This window comes from Somniosus microcephalus, chromosome 24 (assembly GCF_052327205.1).
Source record: "Somniosus microcephalus isolate GS21.2 chromosome 24, FLI_Smic_1.0, whole genome shotgun sequence".
Taxonomy (NCBI): domain Eukaryota; kingdom Metazoa; phylum Chordata; class Chondrichthyes; order Squaliformes; family Somniosidae; genus Somniosus; species Somniosus microcephalus.
Genome location: NC_141010.1, coordinates 35,970,507 through 35,988,808, shown reverse-complemented (window position 1 = coordinate 35,988,808; position 18,302 = coordinate 35,970,507). Strand labels below are relative to the sequence as shown.

At 42.7% G+C, this 18,302-nt stretch overlaps 1 protein-coding gene across 4 annotated transcripts in view; it reads right to left on the bottom strand.

The window, feature by feature from the left end:
• Nucleotides 1–18,030, bottom strand: part of dnajc7 (DnaJ (Hsp40) homolog, subfamily C, member 7) — a 61,493-nt gene extending 43,463 nt beyond the window's left edge. For 3 of the 4 annotated variants that reach the window (XR_015073462.1, XR_015073463.1, XM_085966498.1), the window contains exon 1: nucleotides 17,881–18,030. Coding sequence is in view for 1 of the 4 variants with exons in the window: in XM_085966498.1 (XP_085822624.1) it covers nucleotides 17,881–17,957 (77 nt within the window). In the remaining 3 variants the exon portion in view is untranslated. The remainder of the gene's footprint in view (nucleotides 1–17,880) is intronic. The other variant, XR_015073464.1, reaches the window with a different exon arrangement.
• Nucleotides 18,031–18,302: the final 272 nt, after the last annotated feature.

Here is an 18,302-nt window from a genome sequence, read left to right as displayed (position 1 = left end):
CAGGTTATTTAACGATCAGGAAGGACAGGCAGGAAGGAAGGGGAGGTGGGGTGGCTATGTTAATAAAGGAAGGAATCACTGTAATACAGAGAAATGATATTGGGTCAAAAGATCAGGATAATGAAAGAGTTTGGGTGGAGGTAAGGAATAATAAGGGGAAAAAAACACTAGTGGGCGTAGTCTATAGGCCTCCGAACAGTTGCAACTCTGTTGGACGGAGTATCAATCAGGAAATAGTTGAGGCTTGTACTAAGGGAACATCTATAATTATGGGGGATTTTAACTATCATATTAATTGGACAAATCAAATTGGGCAGGGCTGCCTTGAGGATGAGTTCATTGAGTGTATTAGGGATGGGTTTCTTGAGCAGTATGTAACTGAACCGACCAGGGGGCACGCAACCTTAGATCTGGTCCTGTGTAACGAGACAGGATTAATTAAAAATGTCCTAGTAAAGGATCCCCTTGGAATGAGTGACCATAACATGGTTGAATTCCATATTCAATGAGAGGGTGAGAAGGTTGGATCGCAAACAAGCGTGCTAAGCTTGAATAAAGCAGACTATGAAGGTATGAGAGCGGAATTGAGTAGAGTGGATTGGGAAAATAGATTAAAGGGTAAGACGATACATGATCAGTGGTGTACATTTAAGGAGTTATTTTACAACTTCCAAAAAAATATATATTCCACTGAGAAGAAAAGGGTGTAAAAGAAAAGACAGCCATCCGTGGCCAAGTAAAGAAATTAAGGATAGTATTCGACTAAAAACAAGGGCATATAAGGTAGCCAAATCTAGTGGGAGGATAGAGGATTGGGAAAACTTTAAAAGACAGCAAAAAGTAACAAAAAGATTGATTAAGAAAGGGAAGATAGATTATGAAAGTAAATTAGCAAAAAATATAAAAACAGATAGTAAGAGTTTTTATAGTTATATAAAAAGAAAAAGAATGGCTAAAGTAAATGTTGGTCCCTTAGAGGATGAGACCGGGAAATTAATGGTGGGAAATATGGAGATGGCAAAAACACTGAATGAATATTTTGTATCAGTCTTTACAGTAGAAGACACTAAGAATATCCCAACACTGGACAAACAGGGGGCTATAGGGGGGGGGGGGGGGGGAGGAGCTAAACACGATCAAAATCACTAAGGAACTGGTACTCGGTAAAATAATGTGACTCAAGGCAGATAAATTACCTGGACCTGATGGCTTACATCCTAGGGTCTTGAGGGAAGTGGTGGTAGGGATTGTGGATGCATTGGTAATAATTTTCCAAAACTCCCTGGAATCAGCAAAGGTCCCAGCAGACTGGAAAACTGCTAATGTAATGCCCTTATTTAAAAAGGGCAGTAGACAGAAGGCTGGAAACTATAGACCGGTTAGCCTAACATCTGTGGTAGGTAAAATATTGGAGTCCATTATTAAGGAGACAGTAACAGGACATTTGGATAATCATAATTTAATAGGACAAAGTCAGCATGGTTTTATGAAAGGGAAGTCATGTTTGACAAATTTGCGGGAGTTCTTTGAGGAAATAACATATAGGGTGGATAAAGGGGAACCAGTGGACGTAGTGTATTTAGACTTCCAAAAGGCATTTGACAAGGTGCCACACAAAAGATTATTGCTTAAGATAAAAAATCACGGGATTGGGGGTAATATTCTGGCATGGATAGAGGATTGGCTATCTAACAGAAAGCAGAGAGTTGGGATAAATGGTTCATTCTCGGACTGGCAATCAGTAACTAGTGGTGTTCCACAGGGGTCAGTGCTGGGTCCCTAACTCTTTACAATCTATATTAACGATTTGGAGGAGGGGACCGAGTGTAACATATCAAAGTTTGCAGATGATACTAAGATGGGAGGGAAAGTAGTGAATGAGGAGGACATAAAAAACCTGCAAAGGGACATAGACAGGCTAAGTAAGTGGGCAGAGATTTGGCAGATGGAATACAATACTGGAAAGTGTGAGGTTATGCACTTTGGCAGGAAAAATCGTAGAGCAAGTTATTATCTTAATGGCAAGAAACTGGAAAGTACTGAAGTATAAAGGGATCTGGGGGTCCGGGTGCACGAAACTCAAAAGGTTAGTATGCAGGTGCAGCAAGTGATTAAGAAGGCCAATGGAATGTTGGCTTTCATTGCTAGGGGGATAGAATATAAAAATAGGGAGGTATTGCTTCAGTTGTACAAGGTATTGGTGAGACCGCACCTGGAATACTGCATACAGTTTTGGTGTCCATACTTAAAAGACATACTTGCTCTCGAGTCAGTACAAAGAAGGTTCACTCAGTTAATCCCGGGGATGAGGGGATGGACATATGAGGAGAGGTTGAGTAGATTGGGACTCTACTCATTAGAGTTCAGAAGAATGAGAGGCGATCTTATTGAAACATAAGATTGTGAAGGGGTTGGATCGGGTGGATGCGGGGAGGATGTTCCCGATGATGGGTGAAACTAGAACTAGGGGGCATAGTCTTAGAATTATGGGCTGCTCTTTCAAAACTGAGATGAGGAGGAACTACTTCACTCAGAGGGTGGTAGGTCCATGGAATATGCTGCCCCAAAAAGCTGTAGAAGCTACATCATTACATAAATTTAAAACAGAAATAGACAGTTTCCTAGAAGTAAAGGGAATAAAGGGTTATGGGGAACGGGCAGGAAGTTGGACATGAGTCTAGGTTCGGATCGGTCATGGCCCTGTGGGTAGCGGAGCGGGCCCAGGGGCCATGTAGCCTGATCCTGCTCCTATTTCGTGTGTCTAATTCTGTTAGATTCAGGAGATGGTTCAGTGATAGTAGATTGGCGGTTAGGATCAGATCAGCCATGATCTTATTGAATGGCGGAGCAGGCTCGAGGGGCTGATTGGCCTACTCCTGCTCCTATTTCTTATGTTCTTATGTAAGCACTGTGGGAGTACCTTTACCGCAAAGACTGTATCAGTTCAAGGTCGTGGCTCACCACTGCCTTCTCAAGGCAACTATGGATGGGCAATAAATGCTAGCTTTGTCAGTGGTGCCTACTTCCTGAGAATGAAGAATAAAAAAAAACAGATCACAGTATAAATTGTAAGGACAAAGTTTGAACAATTTAACAGTAAATGTTTTAACTATATAAACTTTGTAACTATTGAAACTCCTTGCTGAGATTAAGGTCTTGGAATCATGCTAATTATTGCTTATTTGGTGTACTGCACAGCTTAAGAACATAAGAATTAGGAGCAGGAGTAGGCCATACGGCCCCTTGAGCCTGCTCTGCCATTCAATAAGATCATGGCTGATCTTCGAGCTCAACTCCATTTTCCCGCCCTATCCCCATATCCCTCGATTCCCCATGGAGCTTGGGAGAGTGTACGGTTTTGTACTATATCCAGATGCATGGTGGCGTCTACACAGAAGAATCAATGACCATGACATAATTACTTTAAATGTGAGTAATAATCCATAGCCAATTATTGGGGGCAACTTATTTATCATATATTCTATTCTACTTGAATTTGGAATACAGCAGAAATATGACCACAACAATTTTGGGGCAAACATAATGCTTCACTTATCCTATTAACCCTTGCAGTTCCTTGGCCAAGTTTCCTCATTCAGCCAGTATCTGGGGGATCACCAATAAGTATACTCATTCGATAAAGTACTGTTGATGGCTTTCTGGGCGCTATCAGTGACGGGCCATATTTTTAAGTTTTTGCCACCACCAAAATGGATGATGGGAGCCAAGAGAAGGAAGAATGAAGGTCAGTAAAAGGATTAAGTCCGTTTATGAAAATATTTTAGATTATATTAGATATTATAATAGAGAAAGAAAGCAGTAAAAAAAAAGGGACAACAGAACAGAAGGGAAAGGGATCGTAGGGAGTACAGAAATAAAAGAGGCCAAAACTTTGTCTTTATTTAAAATGGCGTGGTTTAAAAAGAATTGGTTAATTACTACAATAATAAAGCAGCTTCTAACATTGAAGTAGCATAATTAACGCACTAGTCTAATCTTAATTCGGAGTTGCTTAATTCAAATTATGTTAATTTGAATTGCTGGAGAATATGATTTTTTAAAGCAAAAGTGACTTCAAATTAACAGTAGACTGCAATAGTATTTCAATGGCATACTACGCAACACCACCATCCCACGTTCGCAGGGATTTCCTGGCGACGCCAGCAATCAGAAGTAAGCAAGCACTGCCCAACATCACAATTAATTTGCGACTGAGAAGATTCAGTAAGGGCAGAGAGAGGGAAGTATTTCCGCAAATGTTTTCTGTACAAAACAGAAAACAATTGGAGGATGTAGTCAACATTCACAGTATTGTTTCAATAGATAACAACACTGATAATTATACCAAATTTCAAAAAATTAAAAGCTTGCTGTTCACATATATGACAGTAATTTTAAATGGATATTAGAGGTATGACTTTTCAGATATTTCAGCACAGTTCTGAAAACACGCTCGAAATATGCCAAAACACAAAACCCTTCCGTGAATCTGTAGCAATTGCTCCAAGACCAACACAAACAGAGTCAAGTGTTACTTTATGAACAATTTTGTTTTTAAATTGAAATTTCCATTGAATGTGGTCCCAAAATCTACCCCTTAAAAAGCATAGAGGTTAAATATTAGGCTGATGCTCAAAATTCTGCAGTTGCGTCCAATATTCCAGTAATTTTGTTTTGGGTGGGCGGCCCATTCAAAATACCATGAATGCATGCGTGGCCTTTTTTGCAATGAAAAGCCAGCAAGCCGGCTGCCCCAGAGAGCGTGGCCGCACAGTTTAAAGGGAACATTTCCCGTGTCCTTCCCTGCAGATTAGGACAGCACATTTGAAGTTTGCAGATATTTACAATTTACAGAAGACGATATGACTGAAGTGTATTTCTGGAGGAGACACACCTGACTACCTGTGACTACTCTGCTGTCTCCCTTTATTGATCACTTTTACAGGAGTAAACCATTAACCAAGGGGAAAGTTGAGCTAGCAAAGAAAAATGAAGGTTGAAAATCTGGAATCAAAACGGGAAATGCTGGAAATGCACAGCAGTACGTCAGTAAGTGAAAGTGAAAGGTAGGTTCACGTTTCGAGTGAACCACCACCAGGAAGGCCTGTGAAACTTACTCGATGCTGACTCACTTTTCCAGAAGATTCTCTATCAAGAGGAAGTAACTGGAAAGGATTTGAATAGAATGCAAATTATGTAGGACATTTTCCTAGGGGTACCTTAACGAAATACTGAGGAAAATTAGTGGGAGCTGCAAAGGGAAAATCCCTAAAAAGCTTTTTGAAAGCAAGCCTGGATTACCCCCAGCTTGCAAGGAAAGCACTGTGTTCTGGTGAAGAGTATTTTAAACAAATACCACAGTACATGAATGTCCTTGACGAGTGTGTGAAATACTGAAGACCCTCATCTATACATAGAAACAGTAACATTAGAGCACAGCACTGTTGAAGCCATCACCGAATGTTCCAGACTCTCAAGATGTTAAAACTGTAAGCGTTCCTGATCAAATTACTCCTTCTTGTAGCCCCAATATATGTTCTTATAACAGCATTGATTTTTGAGTCCAAAAACACGTAACACTAGTCCACATTTTTAGTCACGGTTGTTAAAAAGGGCAAATCCAACAAACAATTGTTTTTTTAAGTCATTTGTTCTCCCACTGCTGCAGGCAGTTATGGCTAAAAGAACAATAGGGATGAAGGACAAAGAAATAACTATTATCGGTGTACGATTTAGCCGCTAAAATCCAGAGGTAAAGCTTCAGGCAAGTTACCTTTGATCGGCGTGGTAGCTTTTAGCGTCACACTTGATTATAACTTAGCGGCAACACAAAGCTGCGGCTTTCTGTAGAATTCATCAGTAGCTACATTTAAAAAAAATTGTTTTACAAATTAAACTTACTTCTTGGGTGGATTTTGCACTAGTTAAAAGGGCCATCCAGTGGAGGGGAACAGATCAGTTCTCTCATACAGCAAGGACCCAGAACAAATGCAGCTTTGGTTGGATGCAGTTTAAAAGGCATTTTTACTTTATGAGCATGCCATCAACTGCTGACACACGGGTCTCCTGTAGTCAATAGTACTAAGATAAAGATGCTAATCTCCCAGGATTTAACAGCAGCATCGATATTCAAGGGTTTTACCTTCTGCCATTAGCGCAAGTGGCCCTCAATTGTGCTGTTACAATGCGCTAAAGCCATTCAGTGCACTGGCGTGTTTGAGTCATAACGTAACATTGCATAATGACTGGGAAGCACTGTGTTGGTTCAGCTTTTGTCCCAGGTCCACATTTGGAATTGAGAAGAATTGTTCTCTTACAGACCTGCTGGAGGCTAAAAGTGAAGATCCAGCATTGCTTTCCCACAGCCATCTAAGCTTTCCATCACATCTCCCATAAATGCATATTGTTGTTAATCAGTAGCTTCCCATCTCAGTTTCCATTTCCAACATCCATCTGTGAAGTGCCTCGGGAAGTTTCTTTACGTTAAAGGCCCTATACAAATTTAAGTGGTTGTGGTTAAATCTCCCATTACTCAGTGTTTCAACCCTACCTCTAACATAGAAGATAGGAGCAGGAGTAGGCCATTCGGCCCCTCGAGCCTGCTCCGCCATTCAATGCGATCATGGCTGATCATCCAATTTCTCCCCATACCCCTTGATCCCTTTAGCCTTAAGAAATATATCCAACTCCTTCTTGAATATATTTAATGAGTTGGCTTCTACTGCCTTCTGTGGTAGAGAATTCCACAGGTTCACCACTCTCTGGGTGAAGAAATTCCTCATTTCTGTCCTAAATGGCCTACCCCTTATCCTTAGACTGTGACCCCTGGTTCTGGACTCCTCCGCCATCGGGAACATCCTTCCTGCATCTAGTCTGTCCAGTCCTGTCAGAATTTTAAGTTTCAATAAGATCCCCTCTCATTCTTCTAAACTCCAGCGAGTACAAGCCCAATCTCTCCTCATACGTCATTCCTGCCATCCCAGGTATCAGCTTGGTGAATCTTCGCTGCACTCCCTCCATGGCAAGAACATCCTTCCTCAGATAAGGCGACCAAAACTGCACACAATACTCAAGGTGTGGTCTCACCAAGGCCCTGTACAACTGCAGCAAGACATCCTTGTTCCTGTACTCAAACCCTCTCGCTACGAAGGCCAACATACCATTTGCCTTCTAAACAGCACTTCCTACTGCACTCTCTCAGACTGCTAATTTAGAATTAACTACAGCTGAATTTTCAGTACGTTTTGTGCCATGGACCTTTCTACACTATAGGTTGAGAATGGCTGGTATGTCAGCCTTAGCTCAATGGTCAGAAGGTTGCAGGTTCAAACCCCACTCAAGGACTTGAGCATGTAATCTAGCCTGACAGTTCAGTGCAGTACTGAGAAAGCATGTAAAATATCCCATGGCACATTTCGAAGAGGAGCAAGGGAGCTTCTGTCCTGATTTATCGCTCAAACACCACAAGCAAATCAGATTATCTTGTCATTTAACTCATTGCTGTTTGTGGGACCTTGCTGTGTGCAAATTGGCTGCTGCAGTTCCCTACATTACAACTGTGACGACACTTCAAAAGTAATTTTTTTTGCTGTGAAGTGCTTTGGAATGTTCTGAGGCCATGAAAGATGCAATATAATGCAAGTTCGTTCTTTCTATCCGAGAGACTTTCATACCATCAGTCTCCAAAGTCCCGGAGAGACAAGACATATAAACATAATTGGAAACGGGGGTATTTTAATAAATGATCTGTACTATCTACAATATATTAAATTTGCTGCATATGTCGCGCACTTCTTATTTGGGCAGCCCTTGTCCCCTGCCGGCCTGTATACTGTAGAAGCTGCCTGCTACAATCAACAGTGGGTGGATCCTTGCTGTTGCAGAAAACCCACGTTCAGTGCGTCACTAGAAGAATTTAATGTATGATCAGCTCATGGCAAATAAACACCAGACATCAGTTGCTAGCAATTCTGCATTCAGTTTGATGTCAGCAAGCCAAACGAATGTGTAAATAAGTGAAATGAATGATAATCCTACAATGCAACTATCAATTTGGAACTGCAATTTTCAAAATCAGTACCTTTCTTTATGCTTAAATAAAGCATCAGCTTCAGTTACTGTCGCTCAAATCAGAGGGTGTTTACATCCAGCAGCTCTATCATATTACATCTAGCATAGTATTTATATCACAGAAATGCTGGTGTTAATGCCCCACATGAGCCTCTTCCCACCCCACTTCATCCAACCCAATCAGCGTTACCCTCTATTCCCTTCTCCCAAGCTTCCCTTTAAATGCATCTTTGCTGGTCACCTCAACCACTCCATGTGGTAGCAAGTAACCACACTCTGGGCAAAGAGGTGTCTGCTGAATTCCTCAGTAGATTAATTAGCGACTATCTTACATTCATGTCCTCCAGTTTTGGACTCCTCTAGAAGTCCACCTTCTTCTCTACGTCCACCCCACCAAACCCCTTCATAATCCCAACGACTTCCATTAAGTCACCCCTATGGTTAGGGATTGGGCTTAGATTAGGGATAGGGGTTAAGGACCGGGGTTAGGGTTAATGGTTGGATTAGCGTCAGCAGGGGGCTAGGGTTAGGGTTCACGGAAGGCTTCTTAAGGTTAAGGTAAGCAGAGGGCTTTTCCACATTATATTTGATTCAAGCCATTTGGAGACGGTGTTTCTAATTTTGTAATCCAGTGTTTCTCTCTCCTTTTCCTTTTTAAGGGGTGTCCAGTTCATATTGGTTTCAAGCCCCATAATTTCCAGGGATTAGACCTCATGTTCCATGAAATGTCTTGTAATGGCTTTGTCTTTATTTTCTGTTCTAATGGCACTGAGGTGCCCTGTAAGTCTGGTTTTTGGAGTGTTCCCTATTTCACCCATGTATAAGATGTGACACTGTTTGCACTGAATTGCATAGAGTACATTGTGCTGTTCGCATGTAATTTTCTGTTTTTTTAGGGCTGTTCCCCCCCCCGCCCCTGTTTTGTATCATTTTTTGAAATTTACATGTCCCACATTTCTTATCTCAATGGCGAAATGCTTGGAAGAACTGTGGCATACGGAATGGATTCCTTATAGAGGACCCCACAGTACAACCTGAAGGATCAAACCTTCCTCGCAAACAGTGGACAACCATCCCCATCATGCGACTGTGGAGCTCCTAATCAGACCCTGGAGCACATCATTGAGCACTGCCCTCAGAGGAAATTCGCAGGCAGCCTACAAGATATCCACGCTGTTACGCCGGAAGCTTTCGCTTGGATATCTGACTTCGATATTGACATCTGATTTGTTTTGCTACTACCATACGAAAGAAGGTGGTCACCCCTCAGCATTCGCTTTTCTAGAGAAAGGAGCCTCAGCCAGTCCCCCCCCCCCCCCGACGACAGTTATAACCTCTGTTCTGGTTATTAGCCCTTTTACACCTATTGATATTTTGCATCTGTTGGTTGGCTATTAACTGATTTGTGGCAATTCAACAAGTAGAGCACCCACAGTACAGCTCAAGTACTGTGCAGATGGTCTGAATATATACATTTTAATAATCTGAACATCATTTTTTTAAAGATTGATTCAGAGTCCAAGCTTCAGGTTGTCATAAACCTGGAGAATTTGACTTCAGTGACCCAGGACTGCAGCTCCCAAAAACCTGACTCGAAATATTACTATATTTTCTCCTCTTCTTCACAGGCTACACACCATGAAGCAGATTTCCCTGTTCCTGCACCTGGGCGTATTGAAGAGAAGCGCTCGTCCATAAGCCAGTCCCATATGAAACATACAAACAGACAGCATTCTACAGAAAGCCTTTAACCACATGGGAAACACATTACAGCTATTGATAAAATAATCAACACAACAATTAATTTTATCATTTTACTATACTGGTATTACCACCTTCTCGTCCAAGTTATGGTAATGGAAGCCACAGATCAATTATGAGAGAGTAATCTAATTGAGAGAATCAGCGTAAGAAAACAAAGCTCCAAAGGTTTATAACTCATTTGAACCCTGCCCGGCATCCTTTTTTACCTACAAATGCCATTTAATATCTTTTTCTTTATTTTTATCCAGAGATTAGATCACATTCTAAGCAATGGAAGAGTTGTGCCCTTTGGAAAAAAAATTGGTTTATCAGATCATCCAAAACTGAAAGCTGAATCACACAATAGATCGATCTCTTTTATACATTTAATATTCAGTTATTGTGAAACAGCCCAAGGTGGACTGGGGAAAAATATGCCTGTGTGACAGGAGATTACAGAAAAACAGGAGCGGCAGCCACTGCTTATCACCTTCCAGCTCACAAGGCATCCCTGGTGTGAACATGGGAGTTTCATAAACAGGCAGGTGTGCAAACTCAAATTCAGCCATGTAACACATCTGACTGACATGGCCTACACTATGTGAGCAGCTGGAGCAAATCCTAAGCTCTTTGGCTCAGAATGCTCTCAGAAAATTTCACACATTCGCTTTATACTTAACTGAGAATTTCATGTTAACATTGGCAATGTATGACGCCACAAGATGTATTTCTCTACTGAGCCAAACAAACAGGATGGTCCAAGGTTCAATCCACTGCCTGCAGTGAGTTAGCTGATCTCAGCCAGAGGAGCGCGCAGGATGCCACAATTAGCTACGTCAGGGGAAAACCAGCCAGGGTTCCCAATATTGAATGTTGCCGAGTGACCCTTGGTAGAAGTGTGCATATGTGGATGTTGGGTGAAGAAGGGATCAGGCTTGCCTACAATACCCTTATGGATTAAGAGTCTGCCAACATTCACTATCTACACAAGATAGTGAGTGCTGGCAGGCTCTTCACATGAAGAATGGTCTTTTAGATGTTAAACCGAGGCCCCGTCTGCTCTCTCAGGGAGACATAAAAGATCCCATGGCACTACTGCAAAGAGGAGCAGGGGAGCTCTTCCCGGTGACCTGACCATAATTTATCCCTCAATAAAAATCACTAAAAACAGATTTTCTGGTCATTTATCCCAATGTTGTTTAAACTAATTTGGCAGGGGGATGGGCACCAGGATGTAACATTAGAAAGGGGAATCTAGTGCTCAAAGGATTGAGGCAGAGAGCACTAAAGTAAGAAACAGTAAAGTATTAGGTGGGGTCAAACTAAGAGAGAATACAGGATGGTCTAAGATGGGTTTACAGTGTACGTATGTGAACGCATGAAGCATAGTAAACGAGGCAAGTATGCTGCAGGCACATGGCAATAACCGAGGCCTGACTCAAAAAAGGGCAGGATTGGGTATTAAATATTCCTGGTTATAAAGTGTTCAGGAAAGTTAGGAGGCGGCGTAGCAGTATTGGTCAAGGAGAACGTGACAGTGCTGGAAGGGAGGATGTCCTGGAGGGGTCAAGGACAGAATCTATATGGCTAGAGTTAAGACATAATAGAGGTACCATTACACTACTAGGTGTATTCTATAGACCACCAAATAGTGGGAAAGATACGGAGGAGCAAATTTGCAGAGAAATTACAGAGAGGTGCAAGAACGATAGAGTAGTAATAACGGGGGTCTTCAACTATCCAAATATAGACTGGGATCATAATAGTGTTAAGGGCAGAGAAGGGGAAGAATTTCTGGTGTGTTCAGGAGAACTTTCTTGATCAGTACGTTTTCGGCCCGACGAGGGAGGAGGCATTGCTGGATCTGGTTCTGGGGAATAAGGTAGGTCAAGTGGAGCAAGTGTCAGTAGGTGAACATTTAGGGAACAGTGATCATAGTATCATAAGGATTATATCATCTATGGAAAAGGACAGGGAGCAATCTAGAGTAAAAATGTTTAACTGGGGGGGGGGGGGGGGGGGGGGAAGGCCAATTTCAGTGGGATAAGAACGGATCTGGCCCGGGTAAACTGGAATCAAAGATTGGCAGGCAAAACTGTAATGGAATAATGGGCTGCCTTTAAAGAGGAAATAGTTCAGGTACAATTGAGGTACATTCTCACTAGGGGGAAAGGCAGGGCAACTAAAGTCCGGGCTCCCCGGATGATAAAAGAGATAGAGAATATGATGAAGCAGAAAAAGATCACGTATGACAGGTGTCAGGTTGCAAATACATCTGAGAATCAGGCTATATATAGAAAGGTCAGATCAGAAGTGAAAAAGAAAATAAGAGAGGCAAAGAAAGGGCACGAGAATAGAATGGCAGCCAACATAAAAGGTAATCCAAAAGTCTTCTACAGGCCTATAAATAGTAAAAGGGTAGTAAGAGGAGGGGTGGGGCTGATTAGGGACCAAAAAGGAGACCTACGCATGGAGGCAGAGGGTATGGCTGAGGTACTAAATGAGTACTTTGCATCTGTCTTCACCAAGAGGATGCTGCCATAGACATAGTGAAGGAGGAGGTAGTGGAGATACTTGATAGGATAATAATTGATAAAGGAGATATTAGAAAGGCTGGCTGTACTTAAAGTAGATAAATCACCAGGAGCGGATGGGATGCATCCTAGGATACTGAGGGAATTGAGGGAGGAAATCACAGGGGTACTAGCCATAATATTCCAATTCTCCTTAGATACAGGGGTGGTGCCGGAGGACTGGAGAATTGCAAATGTTACACACCATTGTTCAAAAAAGGATGTAAAGATAAACCCAGCAACTACAGGCCAGTCAGTTTGACCTTGGTAGTGGGGAAGCTTTTAGAAACAGTAATCAGGGACAAAATTGTCACTTGGACAAGTGTGGATTAATTAAGGAAAGCCAGCACAGATTTGTTAAAGGCAAATCATGTTTAACTTGATTTATTTCTTTGATGAGGTAACAGAGAGGGCTGATGAGGGTAATGCGGTTGACATAGTGTACATGGATTTCCAAAAGGCGTACGACAAAGTACCACATAATAGGCTTGCCAGCAAAGTTAAAGCCCATGAAATAAAAGGGACAGTGGCAGCATGGATACGAATTGGTTAAGTGATGAGAAACAGAGAGTAGAGGTGAAAGGTTATTTCTCAGACTGGAGGAAGGTATACAGGGGTGTTCCCCAGGGGTCGGTTCTAGGACCACTGCTTTTCTTGATATATATTAAATGACTTGGACTTGAGTGTACAGGGCACAAATTCAAAATTTGCAGATAACACAAAACTTGGAAGTATAGTGAACAGTGAGGAGAGTGATAAGACTTCAGGAAGACCGTGGTGAAATGGGCGGACACGTGGCAGATGAAATTTAACGCAGAAAAGTGTGAAGTGATACATTTTGGTAGAAAGAATGAGGAGAGGACATATAAACTAAATGGTACAATCCTGAAGGGGGTGCACGAACAGAGAGACCTGGGGGTATGAGTGCGCAAATCACTGAAGGTGGCAGGGCAGGTTGAGAAAGTGGTTAAAAAGGCTTACGGGATCCTGGGCTTCATAAATAGAGGTATAGAGTACAAAAGTGTGGAAATTATGAACCACCTGTATAAAGCACTGGTTCGGCCCCAACTGGAGTACTGTGTCCAATTCTGGGCATCACACTTTAGGAAAGGTGTGAAGGCCTTAGAGAGGGTGCACAAAAGATTTACGAGAATGATTCCAGGAATGAGGGACTTCAGTTATGTTAATAGACTGGAGAAGCTGGGGTTCTCCTTGGAGCAGAGAAGATTGAGAGGAGATTTGATAGAGGTGTTCAAAATCATGAGGGGTCTGGACAGAGTAGATAGAGGGAGACTGTTCCCAATGGCAGAAGGCTCGAGAACCAGAGGACACAGATTTAAAGTGGTTGGCAAAAGAACCAAAGGCGACTAAGAAAAAGCTTTCTTACGCAGACAGTAGTTAAGATCTGGAATGCACTTCCTGAAAGGGTGGTGCAGGCAGATTCAATCACAGCTTTCAAAAGGGAATTCGATAAGTATCTGAAGGAAAGAAATTTGCAGGGCTCTGGGGAAAGGGCAGGGGAGTGGGACTAACCGAAGTGCTCTTGCAGAGAGCCGGCACGGGCTCGACGGGCTGAATGGCCTTCTTCCGTGCTGTAACCATTCTATGATTCTATGTATGTGGGAGCCTGCTGTGCAAAAATTGGCTGCTGTGCTTCCCTACATTACAACAATGACTACACTTCAAAAGTACTTCATCGACTGTAAAGCACTTTGGGACGTCCGGAGGTCACGAGAAGCGTTGCAGACATCCAAGTTCTTTCTTTACAGCCGGGCCGCCAGTTCATGTGGATTCATCACCACAAAGGAAGAAAATGACATTTTTTATTAGAAGGGTAGAGATTATCCTTTTTCAGTAACACCCTAGCAAGCGTTACTAAAAATGAACAATTTCTACCTTCATAAAAACAGTATCATTTTCTTCCTTTATTCATAATTGCCCCCACTAATCGCAGCATGGAAATACGGGAAAGTTCAGGCACCAAACCACATACGGCCCGCTGTTCCTTGGTGTTTCAACATGCCATTCAAACACAAACTTGTATGCAGACTTCTTAAAAATTAAGTTTTGGTCAGATTTGTGTTGCCATCAAGATGTGTGTTGAGAGGAGGCCACCACCCACCCATTGCCCCACAAAGAAGCCACTCTTGCATGGGAAGAATTCCACAGCAACTAGCTGCACTCACTTGGTCAGCCACTCATTCAGATGCGAGTTTGAACAGCGAGTATCAAAAGACTATTTGGCTGTTGAAAGCATCACAGTCGAGTTTGATCTTGTCCTCACCTGGTGGCCACACACACACACATGCTTACCAGCAAGGGAGATTAAACAGTAATCAAGAGTGGAAACTCTGGCTGTTTCTTCCCCGCTCTCGTCTAATTACCCATCCTGGCTCAGACGGGCGAATAAAACAAACCAGGGATCAAACCCGGGTACTTCCTGGACTGAATGACCCAGCTGCACACTGGGCTTACCAACCAAGGCATCAGGAGTGCTCAAGAATAGATACCCTTAGCATGAAATCCATGTGTAGCCCTTCATCACCAGAGCAAGGTGGATTGCATTTGCAGAAAAAAATATTGCCACCCACAGGATAATAATTACCAATATAACATTTTAATGTCACATATTAGGCAACTTCAAGTCACTTATCTAAAAGAATGAGTATTACATAAATTAAAAGTGCAACAAAGAGGCATTCATCCGACATCTTAAAATCAGGATCTTAAAAAATATTGACATAATTCAGACAAAGCTCCTTTATCTACAAAGCTTAATGTTTAGATATGAACTTCTGAGCAACTACCCTTTTTCGCCTCTGGCTTTTCAAGGAAGGATGGGATTTAATTTATTTCTCTCTGCTCAAACTCTCCTCCACATGACCCAGTGGACGTCCGGCGATAGCACAATTCAATGACATAGAAAGGGTTTCCCCAGACACCCACAGGGTTGGCTGCGAGAAGGAATTACTTAATGAACTGAGGCTAGAGTCTGTAGGTAAAGCTCTGTATACACCTGTCTCTAACTGCAGGTATGGTCCTCCCGTACACACTTTTCTCTACCTGTACGCAAGTCCCTTTTCACACCTGACCTTACCTGTACCTGTAGGTATGGCCCTGCACACCGAGCGGTTTTGAAATAAATTGGGGAAAAATTAATTTCACTGGTTGGTGAATTGGAAACAAGAGGGATAAATTGACGATCATCACCAAAAGTAGGGAGAGGTTAGGATTTTTTTTAACAGAGGGTTGTTAGAGCATGTATAATACACTACAGGGGTGCAGAGAATCCATAACAGCCTTTAAAAAAGGATAAAAATTTGGGAAAACACTTAAAAAGTTCAGGGAAATGGTAAGAGAATGGGACGAAGTGGATAGCTCTTTCAGAGAGCCAAGACAGGCGAGATGGGCCAAATGGCCTCTTTCCGTGCTGTTGCAGAGCAAGAGTTCTTATCGAAGATTGACTAACTTAACTCAAGCTACTTGATATTAACGGCCTTCACTAGATGTAGGGGGAAAAATGAATTCCACAGAATCAGAGCAGTCCCAAAGACTCCTGATGTACACCAGAGAAAAGAGAAATAGCAGAATAGCTCAAAATGCTAACTGTACATTGGATTTAATACAATTGTCACTTGTGAAATAGCAAATAGAATAATCACAAATTGTTCCAGCACAGTAATCGCCATTCAATCCCCAATCCCTCTGGCTAGCTCTGAAAGAGCTAGTTCTAGTCCCTTGCGTTATATATATATACTCTTTTCACAACACCGTATTACTTGTGAATTTGCAAATATTTTACAATTATCACTTGTGAAAAGGCAAGTATGTCACAATGTGTACAGTTCTAAGAAAATAGATCAGGAGTATACTCTGCATCTTTTAACATCCTACATTGTGATCAACCTTCATGGTTTAGTAAATGCTTACTTACATTCGGGACAAGTTAATCTCTGAAGAGTGGAGTAAAAGAAACAAGAGACTTAAAGAACAATCAATAGTCAGTGGTTAAAAGCAACATAGGAACAAGAGTAGGCCATTCAGCCCCACGAGCCTGCTCTGCCATTCAATTTGATCATAGCTGATCTGTATCTTAACTCCATCTACCTGTATTGTTTCTGTAATGCTCAATACCCTTGCCTAACAAAAATTTAAGAATCTCAATTTTGAAATTTTCAATTAACCCAGCATTTTTTAGGTGGGGAGTGGGGGAAGGAAGAGAGGGGTTTTCCACTGCCCTTTGTGTGAAGAAGTATTTCTGACATCGCCCCTGAACAGCCTAGCTCTCCCTCTCTATCCTATCAAATCCTTTAATCATCTTAAACACCTCTATTAGATCACCCCTTAATCTTCTATATTCAAAGGACTGGTTTTACAATTCCAATATCTGCCCATCAGCAATTTAGAAAATTCTGGCGCCACATTCAGGAGTTCACTCCAAACAAATACAATATTTAAGTCACAGGACCGAGGAATTTATCAATCTCCAAGTGGATACAATGGAGATATAGTTTCCAGAGAATATCATCTCTGAAGAGAAGGGGGGGGGGGGGACTTTTATATAACCAGAAAGAAAGAATTCATCAAAAAAGTGAGTAATATCTGGCTACTGCACTACCTGGAACATTTTGACCCACACCACATGTATCTGATTTGAGCAAATCAATGTTTGATAACTACAGAACCACTTTGAAATTATCATCTTGGGTAGAGCGAGTATGATGCTGAGCTCAGGAAAAATGCAGATTACATATGAATATGAGCTCTAAGTGGAAGGTTCTAGTCTTTCAGGGGGACTCCCGTTTCCTTCTTGATACGAAACCCCACGTGGGCACCGACAGTATTGGAGAACCGGATTCCTTCTAGTCACAAAAAAACTGTATAAAACCCAGCGCTTAATACATTACAAATTATAAATGCTGACTGATTTACTAGCGAGACTCCCAAAGAAATATTAACACATAAATTACAGTTAAATGCTGATGGATTTAGCGGCGGGACCCCAACATGGGAATAACATAAACAAAGGACAGTTGCAGCACCAAGCTTTAAAAAGTCAATTGTTTTCAGTAATTCATAGAATATTCTTACATTCCAAAATATATTTTATGTTTTCTTTTAAGGATTTGAATGATTCGGTCAGATCCCGGCCCGGGTGGAATTTAACCCGGTCTCGTTGCTGAGGATTTGGGGCCCAAATTATGGTCCCCGGCCTCGGCCTTTCCTGCCAGCAGCTGCCGCTTTCTCTTCGACTGGAAGCCGCGGCTCGTTCGTTGCTCGGGCCGGGTTCTAACCGCCTGCTCCAGGCCCACATCCCGTCTCCGGGACTTGAAATCGCCGTTAGGCCGAGGCCCAAACCTGGCCGCGCTTCTACTGGAGGCCGAGGCTCCGAGCCGCCGGAGCCCCGGCTTCTAGTCGGTTTTGATTTGTTCCCTTGCTGAGGTCCCTCGGCCTGGCTTTTCCGGCAATCCCACTTCCCCCTACCCTCGCCTACCGGTACCTCTCCGCGTCCGCCTCCCCGGCTGCACCGGGCTCCGGAGCCATCGCCACATCGCAGTCACCGGCCGCCATTTCCCCACACCTGCAGCCCGGCACCGGCTTCCGGAACAAGGAGGCGGGGGCAAGAGAGTCCCTCCGCCAGCAGCACCCAGCAACTCCCGGAGCTGGCGCCAGGGCGGCTGGCATCATAAGAACATAAGAAATAGGAGCAGGAGTAGGCCAATCGGCCCCTCGAGCCTGCTCCGCCATTCAATAAGATCATGGCTGATCTGATCCTAACAGCCAATCCACTATCACAAAACCATCTCCTGAATCTAACAGAATTAGACACACGAAATAGGAGCAGGATCAGGCTACATGGCCCCTGGGCCCGCTCCGCTACCCACAGGGCCATGACCGATCCGAACCTAGACTCAT